The 22,721-nt window shown below is 39.5% G+C and overlaps 1 protein-coding gene across 1 annotated transcript in view; it reads right to left on the bottom strand.

Moving 5' to 3' along the window:
• The window catches only part of LOC131580711 (vitellogenin-1-like), a 42,707-nt gene that overhangs the window by 6,341 nt on the left and 13,645 nt on the right, over window positions 1-22,721 (bottom strand). Inside the window, exons 12-30 of the mRNA XM_058842209.1 lie at window positions 21,157-21,374; window positions 20,980-21,077; window positions 16,731-16,855; window positions 16,544-16,645; window positions 16,341-16,460; window positions 15,898-16,087; window positions 15,716-15,809; window positions 15,418-15,603; window positions 10,257-10,401; window positions 8,520-8,736; window positions 7,478-7,647; window positions 6,427-6,838; window positions 5,714-5,979; window positions 5,575-5,631; window positions 4,568-4,759; window positions 3,352-3,558; window positions 2,193-2,335; window positions 1,553-1,691; window positions 256-391 (exon numbers count right to left, since the gene is read on the bottom strand). Of these exons, the coding sequence (XP_058698192.1) occupies window positions 256-391; window positions 1,553-1,691; window positions 2,193-2,335; window positions 3,352-3,558; window positions 4,568-4,759; window positions 5,575-5,631; window positions 5,714-5,979; window positions 6,427-6,838; window positions 7,478-7,647; window positions 8,520-8,736; window positions 10,257-10,401; window positions 15,418-15,603; window positions 15,716-15,809; window positions 15,898-16,087; window positions 16,341-16,460; window positions 16,544-16,645; window positions 16,731-16,855; window positions 20,980-21,077; window positions 21,157-21,374 (3,217 nt within the window). The remainder of the gene's footprint in view (window positions 1-255; window positions 392-1,552; window positions 1,692-2,192; window positions 2,336-3,351; window positions 3,559-4,567; window positions 4,760-5,574; window positions 5,632-5,713; window positions 5,980-6,426; window positions 6,839-7,477; window positions 7,648-8,519; window positions 8,737-10,256; window positions 10,402-15,417; window positions 15,604-15,715; window positions 15,810-15,897; window positions 16,088-16,340; window positions 16,461-16,543; window positions 16,646-16,730; window positions 16,856-20,979; window positions 21,078-21,156; window positions 21,375-22,721) is intronic.

Raw genomic sequence — 22,721 nt, 5'->3', positions numbered from 1 at the left:
GGGGCAAAAGGCACCCTCTAGTCCTTGAAGACAGGAGTGAGCCCCAAACTCTGAATGTTTACAGCCATTTGAATCCTCTTCATTCACCTGCCAAAAAACCTGCTTCTCTGTGAGGGAACGAGCTGCTGGAAGCAGGGCTACAAGTGCCATGCTTCCCTGTAAGACCATTAGAAGGAAAGGCAAGGCCCAGCCATGGCAGAGTATGGATCTACACACATTGCTTATTCATGAGATAAACATATAAGTAACATTTACATTGATCTTCTTGTGCTATTTGTGAAGCTATTTCAGGAAATAAATTCCAGGCAGTGATATCTCGAGTCTCGTAAGCTGGAGATGGGCCTAAGGGCAGAGTGAATGGCAATCGGAATCCCTGACAATAAAGTGTTACCTGAAAAAGCAGAAATAAAAATACATTAAGATAAATTGAACCATATACTCAAAATATGACTGCAAAAAAACCCCCACTCTTACCTTGGAAATAAAAACAAACACCTTGAAGATGCATTTCTACAATTGCAGTTGTGTTACTCTCTGCAGAATGCACCCTAACCTTCAGCTTTTGTGAGGAATCATTATCATCTCTTCTAGTCATACCTGACTTTATAAGATATTGTTAAGAACACTGTAACTGATAGAGATGAGTTTAAGTGATAATTGAGTGACTTCTTAAAGAATAGGGTAACAAGCTGAGTAACTGAGATGATGGATGTGTTTGGAAAAATGAATATCATTCATTAAAGGTGGAAAACCAGCATGTTCAGCATTGGGGTAAGATCCTTCACTGTAGCTATGAATTATATTTGCCAATAGAGTCAAATTAATGCCTAATGTGCTGACTTCTTTATTATCACATATTAAAGATCCTGTAGTACTGAAGCACAATGGAGGGTTAAGGACACACAAGTTTCTGTGTATGAATAGCTAGCTGTTATTAATTTTCCAGAGATCCATGGGGGAAATTTTTCAAAGAGGTGCATAGAGATTTGGTGGACAAATTAATTAGTGGGACCCTGCAGGCTCTGCCTGTGCAGGCTGCTCTGAGAGGGCGACTAACCGCTCCAGCCTGGTGAGAGCAGAGTTGTATTTGTGGCTTGCTCAGGCCAGTCACATCAAGCATGGCTACTGCAGATGTGGTGGGGCTGGAGTGCCAGCACACACAGATGCTGTTTGTGGCTGCAGCAGGGTGCAAAGTGTTCTCAACGTGTTCTATCTGCTCTGAGACCCTGAGTCACACTGGGTAAAAATGCATAAAGGTGTGAGTGCAGAGCAGTCAAACTTGAGACAATTTGGCCTCACTGCTGTTCTCAGAATGCAAATAAAATATTTGAGTACAGAGTCTGATTTTCAACCTTCTACTGCAGCGGGCCAAAGCAGCACAAAATCAAGAGAACTGTTGTATGTATTTGAACACCCACCTAATATAGTCAGGTATATAGCAGCTTCTCTAAAAGGGAATGTTTTGCTTTTTGTTTCTTTACATTAAGTGTCAAAACATTCAAAGTTGAAAATCGTTCAAGGTGAGGAAAGGGAAAATGAAAGTTTAACGTACCTCAGGAGCTTTAATTACTGTATCAATTGTTCGTGGAGATGTTGCAGCTGCTCTTACTGTAAATTCATGAGATGGATTTCTCTGTTGTACTTCTGAGAAGCCCAACACAAGTGCTGCACCAGGAACGTATTGCATGAATCTGGAGATAAAGAAGATATGGCAAACTCAGGTGCACAAACAAAAGCACACATGGGATGGTGAGGACTGCTGGCAGATCCAAAAAGTCAGGAAAAAATGTAAGAAGTGAAAAGTCAAGCAAGTAATACTTTGGGTCAAATTAAATGGTTGATTTTATCCAGAAGAAACACACTGGTTTATTTTGCCTATCTAAATGGTTATTTTTTGAGACTGAATAGAATATTTTAAAACATAAAGGCCTTTTGAACTGAAATAGCAAATGATTTAATATGGAAAATGAAATCTAACACGCTTTTGAAATATTTGGAGGCTATAATTTAATATGAAACATGGGAAAAATAGCACACATTCATAAAATACTTGTGTACCATGTTTCCATTCAAGCACTGTCTGCACAAGTATGTTTGGGTTGAAAAATTTCATTCAATTCTTTCAGTGTTTTTCAAAAGCCAAGAAGGGTAAAAAAGTCAAATAAAAAATTAGGAAATAATGAATTACATACGCTGTGCTTGTCTTTTTTATCCAGGATGGAAGCTTTCCCCATTGCACCTTCAGCTGTGCAGCTGGCTTCCTTGCCAGTTTTCCTGTGGTGGCCACTGCTGATATCCTGTAATCCCGACACTCCTTGCCCCATCTCAGTCTGGCCTTTGTAAACAGGGAAACAGTCACCCAAAGGTCAGAAAAGAATCCCAGAATGAACCTTGACCATTTCAAAATGCAAAATTTTCTTTCACTGATTTGTGCACTGTTCCTTCATATTTCCAATCTTTTACTCTAATCAGGCTCACAGAGAAATTTTGACTTCTTCATGCAAAATCTGAGGTATACTAGGAAAAAAGTTTTCTGGTTTGTGCAGAACTACATATACATGTTCCTGTCTCAAAGCAGCCTCTGAAACATGTTGAGATTTCCTTAGATGTCGTAACTTAATCAATATGTATTTTTTCCTAGAAGAGGACTGCACTATAATTTCTCTTTGCCTTTCCCAAGACCTCCTGATTTGAACCCACCCCACTTTCTTCAATACTGAATATCATGCTGAATCTGTTAATTGCAAAAAGCAGAGGTTTGCAAATTGTTGCACAAACATCTCTTGCTCTAAAAAGCCCATGAGAAACACAGCACAGGGATATGCAAAAAAAGTAAGGACCTGTTCCTTCACTTATGATGCTCTCTTTGGCGTCAACCTGTTACCCAACTTTGCTTTTTCCATCTTTTCATATAAATACTAAGAAAAACAACATTGTAACTGTATTTGAGTCTTTTTAAATCCCAGAACAGTCTGATTTGGAAGGGACTGAGAAGGATCATCCAACTCCACCGGAAAGAGTTTAACTCCTAAGTGAACTCAGAGTAGAACAAATAATAAATTGTGATGAAGAAGTCAATTTTTCAAATATTTTTTATTATTTTACTGGTTATATCTTGATTTATCTTGAAAATCAATATTTTTTTGCCAGATTTTGAAGTGTGTATTTTTTTTTAATATTATCTAATTTAATTCAAAAGAATAGTGAGATGTTTTCTGAAACTTTATCAAGTGCATGAAACATTTCAAAATAAGTATGCCTTTCCTGTTTAATACTCCTAATCAGCAGATTCTCTGTGCCTACTCTGGGCTTTGTAGATGTCTCTCAGTGCAAAGCTGCCTGTGCACTTACCTGTGCTTTCAGAGGCAGTATCACAGCATCAGCACACGCTTTCCAATTGGTTTCAGCCAGCTGAACCACAACTAGTTGCACATCAACTTTGGCAGCATCAGAACGAACATATGCTGTAGCTTGATAACCTTGATTTCTGTTGTCACTCCTTACTGCCTGTGCCACAATCGTAATGCCAGGTGGAATTACATCTCCCAGGAAGTTGCGCTGAAAAAGAGCCCCCAACCATCTGTGCTTAAGTATTTTTGTGTATTCACCAGAGAGCCTGCAGTCCAGTTAATGTGTGCTGATAGCAGGCAGCAGCCCTTGTCCTTCATCAGTTTAGTTTGCAGTACTTATTTCTACATCCACAACAGTTAAGGATGAATTTGGTTGGAAATTTAATTATTCAAAGACGTGATTATTTTCATGAGGGATCCAAGATGCTTCCAAGCTATCTTTATGCATATAGCAAGATTTTGTTCATTATTTTAATGTTTCAAATAGCTGCCTACAATATGTACTAGAGACATTCAGAGTAGTATATGCATTCACAACTTACTTTACTATACTACAGTTTCTTCAAGCCAATCAGATATTTTGAAATCCTGCTTAGTAGCAGAATTACCCCAGACATTGCCTGCATTTGCAAAACTATTTTTTCTATTATTATGTAGATATCTTTATGCAGTACAATTATAGAATACTAAGTGCATAACAAAGGTAAAGATGATCTGTGCTTAATGGACCTTCACATTTACCAATCAGTAATGTCCATGGGAAGCCTGATTTTAGTTATACTCTGCATGCACTCATGACCTCCAGTCTACATTTAAAAATAATTAGGCAGACTTATTTATTTCTTCTTCATTTTTACCTAGAGCAACTGATTTTGTATTCTGGGCTTTCACAGGGAAAAGAAAATTCTTTCTTCTTTAACTCACAGCTACATTCCCTTCAACGTGTATAATTTCCAAATCCAGTCTTTCACATACTGCAAACACCTTCAGAAATGAAGTAAAGGAAACAGGCAAAGAAAAGCCTGAACATAAGGGGATTTAAAAAAAAAAGTTTTTTTTTTTTCAGGAGGAAATATCTCAATGAATTTTGACTTTCAATTTACAGACTTGACTTTTAGTGTCCTTCCTGAGCCTAACCCCCTCAGCTGGTTGGTGCCACCACATCTACAGCTCACAGCTAAGCCTGGCTACTCTGGGTACCACACACAGAGTTGTACCTCATGTGTCAGGCTGGAGCCATGGCTGTGGTGATGGATGCTGACTTTTTTGCTCCTCCTTGAGCTGTGAGCAGAATTTTCTCCATGGTGGTGGCTGCTGCTGCTGCTACTGCTACTGCTGCTGTTTCTGTGGCTGCTTCCCAGCTCAGAGGAAGATGATGATGAGCTGCTTGATCCTTTATGATCTGGATGCTATGAAATAAAAATAGGTTAAAAATCTATGAGGTAGTTTTACAGTGTAAATATGAAAATCAGAGCTATCAGCCTCCCTTTATAAGTAACAGACTTGGACATATCTAGAGTGTTATTTTTATTTCCATATATAGACATGAATTATGTTGGTTTGGAATGTGCCTCGGATCCACCTCAACATCTCTGCTGAAAGACAGACTGCTAGACACTGATTGCAAATGACAACATCACACTGTTCAGATCTAATGCTAGGGAAAATGAAAAGTGGCATTTCATAAATGGTCAAATATATCCATATCCAGAAAAAAAAAGATACTACAATTTTATGAATAACACTATAAATCATCCTCTTTTACATGCAGGATATATAATAGCTGTACAGGTAACACCTACAAAAGCCATTTTCACCCTTCTAATATATGCTAAAAATACCTTTGTGCCATAATGTGTACTGAACCTGGTTTCTGAAAAAATCCATGTAATGATTTGCCATTGTTGCCTAAGAACTGTGGACATAACTATTCCCATTGGAAGGTCCCACTGCTTTATGGTTCCCCCATGGTCTGTGTTAACCTAGCTTTGGCTGCATTTGTGTGTCCTAACCCAAATTTGAGAATTGCAAATGCTGCAACACCAAAAGGATGTAGTGCAATAGCATATTAGTAATAAACCTGCTTTTTTTGTACATCATCAATATTGTTATTGGGCATTATGGAATGGTCAAGGGTAATGGCCCAATCAAAGCCTTTCAGTAAAAGGCTTGATTTCATCAGCTGCAGCTACCATGGCAATATGCACTTGAATTAGGCACCTACCCAGTGGATGTGAGCAGGCCTGAAGCGGAGGTTGTATACTTTTGGAAGGTGAGATTCCTGCAAAATTCCAAAAGAAGTTATTACCTACAGTTCAGTAAAGATCACCTCCCAGCAGAAGTCAAAGTATTAGACATTTTACCCATTCTGTAGAAATGTAGTGACTACTGCCACTGCTCACTCGGTTCTTGACGTGGTTCGTCTCAGCTCGTTTGTCAGATTTGCTGTGCCAATGGGAAGCACCAGTGCTTTCACTGCTGCTGCTACTCTGTGTTTTAGGCTTCTGCTCACGGACACTTCTCTCTCCTTTAGCAGCACTGGCAAGTGGAAATGATGTGGTCTTGGACTGCCTCTTAGCCTTATGCTTTATACCAGATGCTTTGCTACTGCTGCTGCTACCAGCACTACCTCTGGTACTGCCTTTGCTGCTGCTACTACTGCTTCTGCTGCTCTGGCTGCTGCTACTCCTGCTTCTGCTCCTATTGATCCTACTGCTGCTGCTGTCCTTGCTGCTGCTACCACTGCTGCTGCTGCTACTGCTGCTGCTGTCCTTACTGCTGCTGCTGCTACTGCTGCTGCTGTCCTTGCTGACGCTGCTGCTGTCCTTGCTGCTGCTGCTACTGCTGCTGCTGGTGCTACCACTGCTTCTGCTCCTACTGCTGCTGCTGTCCTTGCTGCTGCTACTGTCCTTGCTGCTGCTACTACTGCTTCTGCTTCTATTGCTGCTACTGTCCTTGCTGCTGCTGTCCTTGCTGCTGCTACTACTGCTGCTGGTGCTACCACTGCTTCTGCTCCTACTGCTGCTACTGTCCTTGCTGCTGCTGCTGTCCTTGCTGCTGCTGTCCTTGCTGCTGCTGCTGTCCTTGCTGCTGCTACTCTTACTACTACTGCTCTTGCTACTGCTACTACTGCTCTTACTGCTACTACTGCTGCTCTTGCTGCTACTGTCACTACTACTGCCACTGCTACTACTACTGCTGCTACTGCCACTGCTACTACTACTGCTACTACTGCCACTGCTGCTGCCACTGCTGCTACTACTGCTTTTGCTGCTGCTGCTACCACTACTGCTGCTACTGCCACTCTTCCCAAAGGCGTAGAACTTCTTTCCTTTGGCTTTGGACTGCCCTGTTTTCAGATTTATCTGGGTTCCTCCCTGTGATGTTCTGTCATCAGAGCTGCTGCTGGAGGGGCTGCTCGTTGTACTCTCGGCACTCCCACTGGCGCTGCTGGCACTGGATGATGAGCTCCTATATTTTCTTGTCTCCTAGTCAAGGGGAACATTGGAAAAAAAATAATTATTTTTCTGTGTTCCTGCAGAACGGCATAAGTAAAATCAGATGCAGACACTTCTGAATCTCTGCTGCCTTAGAAGACAAGGTGTATGCTTGATAACATTCTTGCAACACATCACAGTAATTCAAAGGCAATTTCATAATAATGTGTTAAACCTACACATAAGCAGAACAATGCCCCAAACACTTTTGTGATAAGGAGAATGCAGCAGGTGACCACACAATGACATGTAACTGGTATCAGTAATGACAATGCTGTAGCTGTCACTGTCTCAGGGCAGGTTGTGTAGTTGGTGTCAGAGCATTTTGCTGCAGTTGCAGTAGCTGTAAATAACAGACTACTTTTTGGTGACACAAACAGCTATTTTATCTCTTACAAGAGATTTTCAGAAAAGCATACAAAACCAACTTGCTCTTTCTAATGTCTTTCATTTGCAGAAAGGGTGAGTGCCAACAAAAGACCTGCTGAAAGAGTTGTGTACCCTAAAGTCTGTCTTTATTTTCCACTTTGGTATAATATCTAAACAAAGGGAGCTACTTAGTGGAAGGAATAAAAGTAAGGTTTGTGTAATGTCTCCCACAAATCCAGAAGTGGAATTTTACAGCAGTACCTGATCATCAGTGTCAGCAAGGATCTTCTTCACTTTTTTAATTGCTTCTTTTCTGGAAGATGTTTGTGCTTCTGGATCTTCAAATGTTACTAGGCGTACCATTTTTGTAGGAGCTTGGTCTCCTGCTTGAATTGTGACTTGTATTTTTTCAATGGGTGCCTCAGTGTAAACTGAAATTTCACGACAATTAGTATTACTGTTACTATTAGCAACTGAATGAGAGAATAAGCCAATTTTACCATAATTTAGCAATTTTTTCTCAAATATAAATATTCAATGATTATTATTGGTATTGAGCAGCTTTGTTCAAAATTTTCTCTTATAGCTAAAGCACATAATGGCAATAAAATTTTAAAATATGACCATGATACTGGATTCTTTTCAAGTCAATAAACAGAACAATCAGCAGATTTAAGTCAAGTGAATTGGATTGCTTAAAGAGATAAACCATGAGTTAATGAATTAAATGTCAGACAGGAGTAGAGGCTCAACTCTTGAATGCTAAAGAATGGCCCAATGGTTAGGCCATTAGTTTGGTACTTAGGAAAGCCAGATTCAGTGGCCTGCTGTGCTTTTATTTCTTATGATCATGGATTAAGACATTAAGGACTAGATCCTGGCAGGGTTAATCCATAATTCCCTTTTAGAGCCTGGGTTTTAGAATGTAGCTACAGGACACTGCATCAGATCTGTTGCCCATGTCCAATTGCTTCGTGCTTGCATCCCAAATCCAATGATTCAGGATGCATCAGACACACTCTGCAGGCACAGATCAGCCCTGCTTGACGCTGGCCACGCTGAGTGACATTGCTGGGAGAGCTGGGAAATTGCTTCTCAGGCAACTGGGGAAGAAATGGATTCCTGCTGTGAGCATAGTCTGTTGCCAATACTGGCAGGCCTTGTACTTCTAATTGTGGATTTAGTGATACTTAAGATGCAAAAAATATATAGGTACATATACATCTGTATCTATCTATCTGTATGCCTCTGTGTGTGTGTATTTTCACCCACTATTTTCTTTTTTGTGCCCAGTTGTATTTACCTGGCTTGAAGGTCATTCTCAGGGCATGCTCTCCAACTAGGTAATAAAGAGGCACGTTCCTGATAAATGCTGCGTGCACGCTTTTCTTCTCAATGCACACTTGAACTCCAAATGTACTTGCATTGAAGCACACGGACCGAACAAATGGCTCTTTTTGGGAAGAATGTCCAGAAGAAAAGGGATTTCCTGATGACACATCCTCTGCAGACTGTCTATCCTATTAGATTGCACACATGTCAAGTTAACTCAGACAACAGTGAGAAGAATACCTGCATGTTATGCACCTTACTTTGGTAACAGTTACCTGTTCTCTGCAGGGTGAATTAACCAGTTTATTTGAGATACCAAGGCAGTGACACAGGACAACTTGGTTTTAAATTGGACAAAATTATGATCTGAATGGGTTGATTAGACTACCTACTGTAAAAGGAGGTTCAGGCTATAAGAATGGAAAATTATGTCACAAATTAATTCTAAATATTTAAATTTGTTTTCCTGGAATATTAGACAATGTTAAAAGGTTCTTGATAAAGCTGAGTGTGCTTTAGACCGACTGGAGCTTTTTCCTTTGATTTTTGATGTGTCAGATAACAGAATTTTCAACTATGTCCACAAAAATTCTGACTCACATGAGGTCTGACATGAATGTGACACTATATAAATTAAATGGTCAAAACAAATAATATATTAGAAATTTCCACTGAAATCTATGCAATTTACATGTAGTAAGCAATGCTTACAGAAGAACAAATTAAAATTAATTAAAATTGGAATCAAATCCATGAAATAAAAACTATGATTTCCTGAAGCAATGAAGCAAATATCTAAAGACACAATAAACACAAGCTTTCGTTTCACATATAATTCAGGTTTGCAATTTGTTTTTTAATGCTGTTTATCATATCTCACAAGATTCCAGCCTTGTATGAACCTTACCAAAAAAACCTGGAATTTCTAGTGATACTGGGAAATGCTCCACTCAGTGCCATTTTTCAGTTGCTGTTCATTTAAGAATAACTGTGGAGTTTTCAGGAAGGGCAGCACAGAGGCACAAAGCAGAATAAAGCTTGTTCCAGGGTATTGGAAACTGCTCTCACTGATAGCACGTTTGTCTATTGACTTCTCCATAGGAAAGTGCTGCTCTTGTCCTCTGTTCATCTCTTATTTTATCTGAAAACCCTTCAGAGTTGCAGGATAACAATAAAACCAGAACAGGACAGAATATTCTTCAGTCTTTGTCTGAATGAATTGTCACAGCGATGCCTTCACAACACTGCCCATCTTAGAAACCTATCCTGGCTTTTACAGAAACCTGGCTCAGGAAGTCATGACCCAAACTGCACTCCATCCTTGAATCAGGATGCTTATGAGCATTAAATCTGGCTCTCTGAGTTGAGCAGTGGAGCATCTTATGGAACATTTGTGACTGCCCCAGGAATGTGATGCTTGCATAATGGCTGTGAAGTATTTTAAAGATCATGGGCCTGTAGATGGCAGTGCAAAATTAATTACCAAAGAAAATGTTTTCGCTTTAGAAAAAGTGTTGCAAATTTGATGTATTACAGTCCAGATTTTAAAATAATGTTACTATAAAGCTATTTGTGTTATTAGATTGAACCTGACTTATTTCAAGTGAAGCAGCATTGGTCAGAGATGAATTGTACCCTTTCGAGAAAAGAAATGGTTTCGTCCTGTCTAGAAGCCCTAAAAAGAGTATTCAGACACGACATCATTTACCCCAATGTTATCAGTCTCGCCTGATGCAGAATCTGAATTGAAGGACATCTTCATTATGTCGGGCACTGCTTCAGGTAAAAGAACTGGAGTCATCTTAGTAGCATCCAAATCCCCAATATTTCGTGTAACAGCCAATGTCTTAGACCTGCAAAATAAGCATTAGAGGAAACCAGTATTGATAAAGCACTGCTGAGGAAAAGACCTGAATAATGCCTTGTAGCCTGCACTCAGCAACAAGTATCATACCTTGCAAATTGCTTTACAGATATTTACAACATCCTTCCTGTTATCTGTGTTTTCAAGGACTGCTAAGAGTCAATAAAGACACAAACCAATCTCAGGGGCAGATAGCCCAGTCAGGATTTTAGAATCATGAGTACGGGTTAAAAACCTTACAGCTGGTTGGATCTTCATACCCTAATACCATGAAAAACAGCACACTTAGAAGTTTGGCTATGGATTGCGTTATTAAATTTTTGAGTCACCCATTTTGAGCTCCTGGACTTTTAAATTTTTAAACCCATCATCTGTGTGTTCACTGAAGTAGCCTTAGTTCTAATTTCTTTTGACATTATATTTGGAAAAATACTGCCATAACTTCAAAAAACAACCTGGTGGCTACTGAATGCTGTTTCCTGTGCTATTTTTATTAAAGCAGAATTGAAGAAAGGAGCATGAAATCATGAAAGTGTCTCGAGCTTGATTTAAATTCACTAATACTCATGGCTTGGCCATGACTTGGCAAGAGGTCAAGAGAGGTGTGCAGGAAGGTTAAGAGCCTATTTATGTAAATGTGCTCAGTACTTAGTCCCCAGTGCTGTGAACTCTAAGTACATTAGTCAGGATTCCAGATCAGTGATAGAAGGTGCAGCATGACACTGAGGCTCTTATGATAAAATATTCTGAACCCCTGGCTTCATACCCCACATTCTTCAGGGAACTTTTTATGGTGCTGTGGACTGTGAGTTTTGTTTTGGGTCAGAGAAACATCTCAAATGCTGAAATGCTTTTGAGAGACAAAAGCCTGTTTCCCTCAGCTATTAACACTGTGCTAGCTCTACCTTATTAGCCATTATCAGCTAGCATTCGTCTCAAAATCCCCCATGTGCTCTTTCTCAAGGATGAAGCTGATCTCTTTGCCCTGGGGCTTTTGTGGTCTGCCAATGGAGGTGGCCGCTGTGACAGTGAATGGAAAGATGGTCTCAAAATGGTCTCTATTTTAATACGGTCCACACTGTACTAGCCTGAGCAATTCCAATCTAACCTATTTGAAAGATGAATTTGTATTCATTTGATAGCCCTCTCTTCCTCTTGAAGGCTCCTACCGTGCTGTGTGCAATGTAAAGCACACAATTGCTCTTCATGTGGAACACCTCAATAAAACGTGTGTCACCTGTGGGCTTTGTTTTCTTTTCCATCTCTCTCTTTTTTTAGATAAGGACATGACAGCAACGCTCCACGCTGGGTGATAGGAGAACCTTGAAGAATGGAATCTGAAATAAAATATTCTCCCTAACAAGCTGAGGGGATAAAAGAAAATACAAATCAACTTGCATTTCAGATGGTTCATCTGGGTAAAGAGACAAAAAGGGAAATGGTTTTATTTTAATCCCATTCAATAATTCAAATGACCACTGAACTGCAGGCTGGATCTCCAAGCAGAAAGCCCTGGGGTTTCTTTTCCAATTTTTTTTTAGTATTTTTATGCCAATAGTCTACTCCTGCCACCTAATGAAAGTGAAGGATCGATTCCTCCCTGTTGAGCACAGAGAGCGGACAAATGTAGCTGCATCACAGGTGACACGTGTCAATGTCTGCAGAATCACACGGCACAGTAAAAATAGGCTACAAGAGCCAGCTCTGGTGCTTTAACAAGAAAAAACAGTCACAAAGAAGGCCTAAAGCTATGGTATGAAAGAATCTGTTCTCTCTGATCCCACACAAGGGAGAAAAAATAAAAAGGAGGTTTTCCAATATGTATTAGTGCATTTTTTGGATGAGAGAAGAAGCTGTGCTATAATATAAGCCAAACTCACTGCAGGGGTAAGGGACAAGCAACTCAGCTATGTTGGACCAACTGATGTTTCAGTGAGTGTGGCCTTACACACATCCTTAACATGGGGACAGAAGACCTCAAATGTCTGTTTAAAACAAAAAACAATCAACGAAAAACTATTTTCCCAGGTGTGACGTCACATGTAAACAAATGAGAAACAAGATACAATCAATCAGCCAGATCCTTAGCTCTCTTTCTGATGTGGTGAAACAAAATATTCTGCCTTTCCTACACATCTCCTTTCCAGCTTTGGTGCAAAGATGTTATAAAAAGAGAGACTTGGAGCCCCACCTGTTTCCCTTTTCTGCCCCCCAAACACACCTCACTGCCTCAATAAGATCACAGTGTAAGCTGTATGTAGTCATGTTGTACAAGGAGTTTTCTAATTACCTGTTTCATTTTATAAATAAGATGCCTATGTGAAGAAATTTCTGCTTATCCTACAGCTAAAATAAACAAAAAAACTTATGATACAATCTCGATTCATGATTATGTCTATACTTCAGTATGCTGTCATTATGAATATGTGGTATATTAGCAAAGTGCATTCTCTGGCAGCTCTCCATATTTATACTTTAATCACAGAGCTCTAATTTCCCCTGAAATTTATTTGATCTTTACTTCTTGTAAATTTTGTTTAAAAGTATGTTGAAGTAGCCATCTGTAGTATACTAAGTAATTATGCTAAAAGAGCCTTAAAAATAACCATTATTTTTAATTAAATTTTGATAAGATTGAATTGAAACACATGCTATATATTCTCTCCATAGTACGATTAATTACTGTGCTCTGATTTTTGCTATAGAGAGACTTGAGCCCATAATGTGCTGATTTGTCTTGGGAGTGCAACCTCTCTCACCAAAGTTTTCTTTTTTTTTCTTTTTGAGCTTGTGATTACTTACCTGAATTTCTCTTTGGCTCTTGAAAATTTATACAAATCCCACTGCTGTGACAGGTTATAACCTTTATGGTGTGTAGGATATAAATGAACTTAATGCTGTTGAAAACTGTTTGCTTCATGTGTCTGAATATGAGATATGTTGGGGAAAATAATATCATATCCTGTCTAGATTTAATGAGATGGGACTATAGAAGGTAATCTGCTGACCATCAAGATAGTGCCCAATACTAAAATATTTTGAACGGAGCTCACAAATACAAGAAAGATCAATAGCTTTCTTTAAATGGGGAATTTAAAGCTAACAAGGGAAGGTGTCACAATATCTCTAAAATACTGACTTCAGTTGGATCTTTATTATTTGGTATATCTATGCAAAAGAAAGAAAAAGACTATGTTGAACTAAAATTTTAAACTCAGTCTATATAGCTATATATAGATATATCTATATATCTCTATCTATATAGATATATATTTCTCCTTTCTCTCTACCATGCCTGCTCATTTCTCTTCATGTTTCTAAGATTTTACTTTGCTTGGTCTTTGACCTCCTCAGTGATGTGGTTCAATGTTACATTCTCCAGTTATTGCTTTGCCTTCACTTGCACTCATTGCTGTTTCATTGCTCTGTGTGGTTTCCACTGGCCATTTGTTTTGTAACAGTGAATGGGAATGCTTTTTGGAAAGAAATTGATGGTGCTAGAAGTCATCTAGTGACTATTAGCTTTCTCATATTCTTGGCATTATGGAGCTATTTCCAAGTGACTACTTCACTTTATAAATGGTAATGCTGCAGGGTCTAGAGCAGGGTTTGTGCTGGAACTCGTGGGCTTCTCTGCTGTAATACCTTGTTTCTGACACTGAGTTGCTTTTTGCTTTATGGCGATGTATTTAACCCTTTTTGTGTCTCATTTCATCTCCCCTTAAGTCAAAAGAGATAATTTTTTATTTATTTGCAGGGAGGATCCTTCTGTTAAAATTTCTCTCTGCTTGAGGCTCTAAACTCCCTATCAGTATTCAATATTCTCATTTCAGTTCAGTGTGCTTATTGAGTTCATTAATATCTGCCTCACCCTCTCTAACATCGGGAACTAGTGAGAGCTGTTGCCTGCAGTCCCTGATGACCTTAGGAGCAGACTGTCCTGGCCTCCATAAGAAACTGAACCAAAAAAACCCATGCAGCTAACTTTTCACCTCTGAAATGCTGAGACCCTCCCTACCTCTGCATGGAGAGAACCTTGTTATAACCACACTTGATGGAGTGGAGGAATTGTCTTAGGGAGGAAGATGAGATGTCAAATGGTCAGTGACTATTGAAGGACAAGAGAAAATAATGATGAGCCTAACTGGTGGCTAAATTGAGGAGACCTGCAGAGCGTCTCTGGGCCAGCAGCCATGAATGCTAATTGCAGCTGGATCAACCAACTGAGCTCTTTTGTTACTGCTGTATTCCTAGAGCAGAAACCTGTTAACATTTCAGTGGTTTGTGTAATCGCTGATTTCTGTTGTCAGTGAAGCTTTTTCCTTTGTGATGAATTTTCAGCTTCTCTTTCTCAGGTTTTTTTCACATGTGCACGTGTGAAGGTTTCCTAAGTTTGGTCTACTGCTTTGATTCCTTGGACATACTCTTTCTGTTTCCTCCTGCTCTTTGCATTTGTATTTCCATCTGTTTTCATTTGTTTGGCATCTGGCTACAACAGTTTTCCAGAGTGTATTGTAATTGCATGCCCTGATAATAAATCAAGGAGAACTAACAGGTAAGAAAACCAAATGGCAGCCACAGGGGAACAAGGTAAAAACATAAGAAACACCAAACCCTCTATGCTTCAAGGCATCTAAAGCAAATATAGATGGGTTAACTGTTCTAACTGATAGGATTCAGCTGACTTATATCTTACATAGTGTTTCCAGTTCAAATATTTGTATCAAGATAGAAATTTTATGTAATTTGTGTTTCAAATAGCTTATAGATCTCAACAACTGAGATATAGTCCTAAGGAGGGTTTTCAGGTGAACACCACAGAAGATAACACACATTTTCAAGCAAAGTTTTAGTACATGACATTTCATTTAAAATAAGCATCAACCATACCAATCACCACCACTAATTCAAGCTGTAAGTCAAAGACAAGATTCCTAAATATATTTGGATTTATTTAGGAGACCCTGTTTTTCTACATAGAAAGATATTAAGTGCTATTTCTTACCTTATGCTAATTATGTTAGTCTCATCTTTACATGGCGGAATTTCAATTTTGATATTTTTTTCCCTCATCTGGATAGTGGCAACAACATTCACAGGTACATGAGCACTCATTTTGGTGCTTGCTTCCAGCCCTGCCTGGACTGTGTGTGTGTTGATTCCCATTACAAAGGTCATCTCCTTGGCCATGCTGAAAAGGTAGAATGAGGGTATAATTATGTTCATGCAGCAAACAGCTGTTGAATATGTATGTCCTCTGTCACTTGAAAATATTATTCTTTTATTTTATACTAAACACTTACCTTAGACTCATTTTGGATCTCAGCCTAATGTTGGCATTTAGTAACTCAGTCAATCTGAAATCAGACTTTGGAGAAGGTGTAATCTGTGCTTGAACTATTACAGAGAAAGCAAAGAAAGGGTTAAGAATGCCCTCCAGTCCTAGCAAGAATGTTTGTATTGCCAAAGCAATGAGATACGTTACCATTTCCTGCCACTTTTGTGATAGAAGAGTAATAGAAGCTGGTCTCTGTTGGGAAGCCAGTGCAGGTGGGCACAATGCGGCGGATCTCAGAGGACAGAAGAGCTTTGGTCCACTGCTTCCCTACCCCACTTTGAAGGCTACTGATTATTCTCCTTAGTGAAGGGATTTTTTCATCAGATCCATACCATGCCTGCAATTACAGAGTTCAACATGTCTAAATAAGCAGAACTTGAGTATCATGATCCGTGTCATTAGCTGTGCCTCAGGGGAAATTCTGCCAGCAATGATTATAAATAATCCTGATCAAAGCTTGACCTTATTTGCCTTGACTAATACTAGAGACAAAAAACCCAACCGTGAATTTATAAAAAGGAGAGAATGTATGAAAGTAACAGTACTTTAGATATTTTGATGCTTGGGTAGTGGTGCTTTAAAAATGATACCTGCAGTGCGTTTTGGATGGTGTTTTTATCAAGTCCACCAAAAAACAGCTCTTGGCCAAACATCTTCAAGTAGCCTGATGCAAAAGGTTTGTCACTGGAGAATGCCTTCCAGTCAGAGAGCTGTGTGAGAAGATGAAAAAAGCCTGATTCTTCATAGCATTTGAGAAAACAATATCAGAGATTTTATTTTCCTCAGAATTTACCGTTTTCAGAATTTTCTTGAAGTCATAGTCAGTCTCCCAGTCCCTGTCAGGAGAGTAACCTTTAGCAAACACCTCCTGCAGGCCTTCAATTGTTATTCCTACCTGTGGGAAGAAGTAAAGTGCAGATGCCAGTGGATGATGGTTGTAAGAAGGGAATAGAGGATAAACTGTGGGTAGACCCAATTACCTCCAAGGGATCAGCCACTCTTCCAAGGAAATGTGTCCGTAGCTGGGACATTGCCATAGCTGGAATTAAGCTACCCACGTTATTCAATACCAAATATTTAGCTGCCAGCCCACTCATAAGGAACTCTGCAGAAAAATAGGCAGTAAGACACAGCACAGTTAGTTTCTAGGTCAGAGTGTGTAGATTGTATCTATTTACTGATTAAATAATCAGCATCATATGAGCAAGGCCAGAAAACTCAGCTATAAAACTGGCATTCTAAAACAGTTATAAACAGAATATTCTGAATTTTTAACTAATAATGGGCAAAGCTACAAGCTCATTGCATGGTGATGCATGACTGATCGTTGCATGGTGGTTATGTTATTTTTCCAGTTGCTTCTGCTATATCATAGAATAATAGTATGGTTTGGGTTGGAAGGGACCTCAAGGATCATCCAGTTCCAGCCTCCTGCCATGGGCACAGGCCCCCTCCAGTAGGCCAGTTTGCTCAAATCTGCATCCAGCTTTGCCTTGAGTACTTCCAGAACTGAGGTATCCACAACTTCTCTGGGCAAGCTGTACCAGTGTCTCATCACCCTCACAGAAAATAATTTATTCCTAATATCTAATATAAACTGACTCCCTTTCAGTTTGAATACATTCCCCTTTGTCCTGTCACTCCATGCCTTGTATAAAGCCCCTCTCCAGGTCTCTTGCACACTCCCTTCAGCTGCTGGAAGTCACAATTAGGTCACCCCAGAGCTGCCTCTTCTCCAGACTGAGCAGTCCCAATTCTCTTAGCCTTTCCTCATAGGAGAGGTGTTCAATCCATCTGATCATCTTGCTGGTCCTCCTTCAGAGTTGCTCCAACAGGTCCTTTGCTGAGGGCCCCAGAGCTGGATGCAGCCCTGCAGGTGGGGTCTCACAAGAAAGGAGGAGAGGGGCAGCATTTCCCCCTTGTCCTGCTGGTCAGGCTTCTTTTGCTGCAGTCCAGGACAGGATTGGCTTTCTGGGCTGCAAGTGCACATGGCTGGCTCATGCCCAGGCTCTCCTTCTCAAGCACTCCGAGTCCTTCTTGGCAGGGCTTCTTTTGATCTGCTCGTTCCCCAGCCTGGATTGATATGGAGGGTGCCCATGTGCAGCATCTTGTGCTTGGTCTTGTTAAAACTCCTAAGATTCCCATGGGCCCACCTCTTGAGCTTCTCCAAGTATGGAAAATATGCCTATCTGTATCATTTACATCCAGCCACACTCTGTAAAATCAGTTTATGAAATGCTTTTACGAGACATCATTTAAGGCACCTTGACAAAGGAGATGAGAAATGAAAACAGATTTGCCATCCTTTGCTAATAGTTCAGGGAAAGTGATACAGATGTCCTATAAGTACAAATGGTGAGCTATAGATTTGTCTCTCAAATGACTCAAAGACTATTTAATGCATCTAGTTTAAAATGCTGTAACCCTTACATGAAATGCACCAATTGTTAAATTATTGTTAACTCTTGAGTGAACTTTGAGCAAATAATTTGTTTCTGTTTATTTCTCTGCTTAGATTTATCATCTATAATGTTCTTAGGCATAGATAATCAGTGCAGAGGACAGTCAGGAATTCCTCTTGGTCTTGGCACAGTTATATCCTGTCCTGTTTTATGAGTTAAACTAATCCCACTGCTTTTCTAAGTTTCCTTGGGTTTCAAGAGGAACAGCTCCTGCAATCAAGATACAGTTATTTATCCCACCCCACTTTTAGTAATTTACTAAAAAAAACCCCACCAACAAAGTGGTGCCACACTGGTACATTACTAGGGAGCTGACAGGAAACCTGGAAATGTGAAGACTAGTTTTTCTCTGCATGACCTTAGCCAGAGCATTTCCAGGTGTTTTATGGAAAGGACACTAAAACTGAGGCACAGTACTTTAAGTGAATTTGTTAAAGCTATCTTTTATGCTCTTACCACAAGAACTGTTAGTTAAAAGGTCCATGGTACATCCTGATACTTAATGAGAAGTATTGCTTATAAATAATAAAATCATTGTATAGAATTCATTGACTTAAAGAGAGCAGCAATATTTTCCATACCTCAGGCATTACATAGTGCTAATGCTCCAGGAATATATTTGTCATTTCTCTGTGAGAGTTTGATGACACCTTCATATATCTGATTAAATGCCTTGCCCCAAAGATGAGGGAAAGAAGACTTAGTGAGCAAAGGTATGTATAAACATTAGTACACATTTAATTATATGAATCTGTGCATATTGAGAGTCAGATTCTAACAGTCCTCACACTGAGGAGAACCTGAGTCATCCCTTTGAGTTCAGGAGCAATGTAGAGCATGAAGCACTATTTGTGGTGTCCATGTGTGACAAATTCCAGATTAGAGACAGATTCAGCTGACATTATTGCCTGTCATTAAAAATTCAGCATCTAGCACCACAAAGATCTGTGATGCTGAGGGCAGATTTTTTGTTTTTATCAAGGAAATAGGTACTGCATTACAGCCGTCACTATGGTAACTCCTCCAGAATGGACTCACAGAAACACATTTTACCTGTGGCTAGTGGAAACAAATTAAATTAGAAAGCTGGAGGATGGATCCTCTTCCCATACTAGTGTAGTAGGAGATTGACTTAATTTAGTTGAGTTATACAAGTCTAAGATTAGCATGTGTGAGAAAGAGATCATGTTTTTTATTCTTCAGGATGAGGAACTACCTATCCATGGCAGCCAAATTACTGACAATGGTCTTCACCAGAAAGCAACAGCAATTCCCTGATGTACTGCATTTTCAGGCTACAGCCAAAATAAAATATTCCGTTTCACATAGCCCCCTGCCAGCCCCCATCCCTCATACATATTGCACCCCTCTTTCTCACAGTGTGAAAATTTAGATGGCTTAATTTTAAAAGCAAAAATTAGAAGTCAAAATGAGTGCCTAAACCAAGAAACACATATCTTCACATTAACAGAAAAATGTATCTATCCCTGAATGTATTTAAAGTAGTACAAAAGTTCACATGGTGTATACTAGTGACTGTGTTTCTTTGGGCACTTGCTGTCTCCATCATTGAGGTAGCAAGCACTGCCTCGTATATTAGATATATATATATATATATACATATAGTATATTACTGTGATTCTTGCAGTATGTATTATATTTATTTCCATTACAGAGCACATTAAATGGTCACGTAAAATCCATGAAACTGGGGCAAGACAATAATAAGATTTACAAAAGTCCTTCAAGTCACACCCTTCTCTCCAAAAAGGAGGCAGAAGTACTTGTACACTCAGCACTGTGGATTTCAGATGTTTCAGAGTCTCTTAATATTGATTACTTTGAAAAGAATCTTAACACATACCAGTGAACAACACAAGTTCTAAAAACATCCAACTCCTGATAGATAAACAGCATGTGTAAGGAGACTGTGTTTGGAGCTATAATCTCTCTAGTCTGCCAGCTACATATGCCAAATCACTGAGGCTGTCACGGTCATTTACATAGAGGAGTTGCTTTAAAAAAATCTGAGAAAAATAACATACATGGAAAACAGCAAAAGCTACAATGTGGGCCAGCAAGAACCTGTCCTCTAATCTGGTCCTTCTCTGCTTTAACTACATTTTTGTGTGCAGCTCTGATGTAACTGGCCAGTCTCCAGATACCATACCTGGATCCACTCATTCTAGGAAAGAATCTTGGTAGAAAGATGCAAGAAAAATCTTTAGACAATAAACCTGACATAGCTGCTCATGGGTGCAATAAATTGTCACATCTGAATGTTTTCAGAGTTTTCTGTTTCACTGGGCACAATTGGGGTAAAGAGTATTTAGCATCACATTTGAATGCAGTGGGAGCTGTAGGTGTTTAACACTGGTAGAAATTAATCCACTTCAGCAGTAATTTAGGTCCCTTCTGTTTGTTTGGTGCTGAACAATGGTATGAAATTGTTAAGCACCACTGAGAATACAGCATTTGATACAGGAGCATGTGCCTCCCTGACTAATGAAAACAGAGGGTTATAGCCCCACAAGCCCTCTGGTAATTTCATGCTGGCAGTGTACAATGCAAAACACACAGGGACCTAAATACTCTTCGGCTGGAGAGCCTGAGATTCCTATATTATTTTCACTGAAGATGAGAAAATACAGAGGAACAACATGCAGCCTAACAGCTGGCTAGGAGAATTAGGCTCTCATACTGTACAATTCTTTTCCCCCACATATTCACCAATATATATTTCTCTACAAAATCTTCTGGATCTCACCTTTAAAGATACCGAAGCGGAAAACCTTGCTGAACTGATATCCGGATTTGTCAAATTTGGGACTTAGTGCTCTGACAGCCATTCTGCAGGCAGAAGCCCTAAAAAGGTTCAGTGAGCACGTTAACATTTCAATTAGCTTGCAACAAGTGTTTCTTCTAGGAAAGGAATTTCCCTTACATCACTTGAAGATCCGGAGCTGTGCTTCTACCCAGGGCCCTCAAGTGAGAGTAGATGAAACTTGCCACTTGCATGCTAGGTTCCTTCAGCACAGCATCAGCTAATGCCATCACGATTGGAAGTCCTGGCTTGGTTTCAAGCAAAACCGCTGCAGCTAACATTCGGATTCGAGGCTGACATTTTTGATTCAGGAAAATCTCAAGGGTAATAGCCTGGACCTGAAAATAATAGATATATCCAGTTTAACTGCATGTTTGAACATTTTGCTAATAACCACCCAACACCAGTGAATGATCTGTTTCATCATTAGCACAGTAAAAATTTGAATTATTTAATTATTATTCCTGCTTTCATAGTCTGAGGGCTGGAAGGGGCATTATGGTAATGCAGACTGACTTCCTACACAATGAAAACCAAAGAACTTCACTGGATAACTAGAACACTACATCTTTATCCCTTTTTGAGAGATCCCACTCTAGGTAAAAGAGATTTCATGAATTCTTTACATACCTGAGAAGAGATTTCAGAGATCACTTATCCCTATGCATAAAGGTACAACTTATTTCTAATAATGTGATCTTCTGGGGTACTTTATGCTAAATAACAGAATAAAAATGAAACAAATACAGCCCAATTTATTACCAGGAATCTCTATGCCATATAGGCAGTTTAAATTAAAATTTAATGCAATAGGCATAATTTCCTTAGTCGTACTTGTGGTTGATGTATTTTCCCTCAGCAATATTCACTATCAAGACCAATTTTGTACTGGAACCTTTGCAGCTTCCAGGGGGGCACAGGAGCCTTTGGCCCTAACTGTGGATTATGTGATGGTGGTTTCCCAATGTTCTGGCAAACCTTCTGCACATTCCTGTCCTGCCTGGGAGAGTGCATGTCCATGAGCTGTAATGAAGAATGACCCAGGAAACTTCAGCAAACTTTGGGAAAACCCTGACTGGTTTTATTAATTTGAATATGTTGATTATCAAATGCCAATGTAGAAGAGGTGACAAAGATGCAGCAGGCCTAAATGAGGCTTTTCAAACTAAACAATAAAAAAGGCCATGAATTAAGTGTGTTTGATCCAAATATGGAAGTGTACCTAGGTGCAAAACAGGCATTAAACAGTTTTTTGAACAATGAAAAAGTGGTCACAATCATTAACTTGCTTCAGATCAATTTTCTCAAAAGAAAATGCATAGAAAATCAAACTGAGTGGTCTGGGACACCAGTGGAAAACCAGGCCAAAGGGCAATCAGAGATGCAGCGTTATTCTCAAACAGCAAATTGGCTTTTTTTTTTTTTTTTTTCCACAGCAAATACTTTAACTTCTACCTTTGCAATTCCCTCCCCTCCCTCCCCTGCATTTCCCTATCCAGCTCCTGCACTCTACTAAATTGTTTCTTTATTCTTCTGGTTAAAAGCATACCCTGGCACACTATTGTCTGTGGATCAATGTGTGCACTCAAACTGGGAGGCACACGCAAGAAATGAGTATAATGGAAACACTGATACTGATTAGTAGGTGAATAGCTAATGAAAGCTTTTAGTGTACTTTTTATATT

The sequence above is a fragment of the Poecile atricapillus genome, chromosome 7 (genome assembly GCF_030490865.1).
Source record: "Poecile atricapillus isolate bPoeAtr1 chromosome 7, bPoeAtr1.hap1, whole genome shotgun sequence".
Classification (NCBI taxonomy): Eukaryota; Metazoa; Chordata; class Aves; order Passeriformes; family Paridae; genus Poecile; species Poecile atricapillus.
This window is presented reverse-complemented; position numbering and strand designations above follow the sequence as displayed.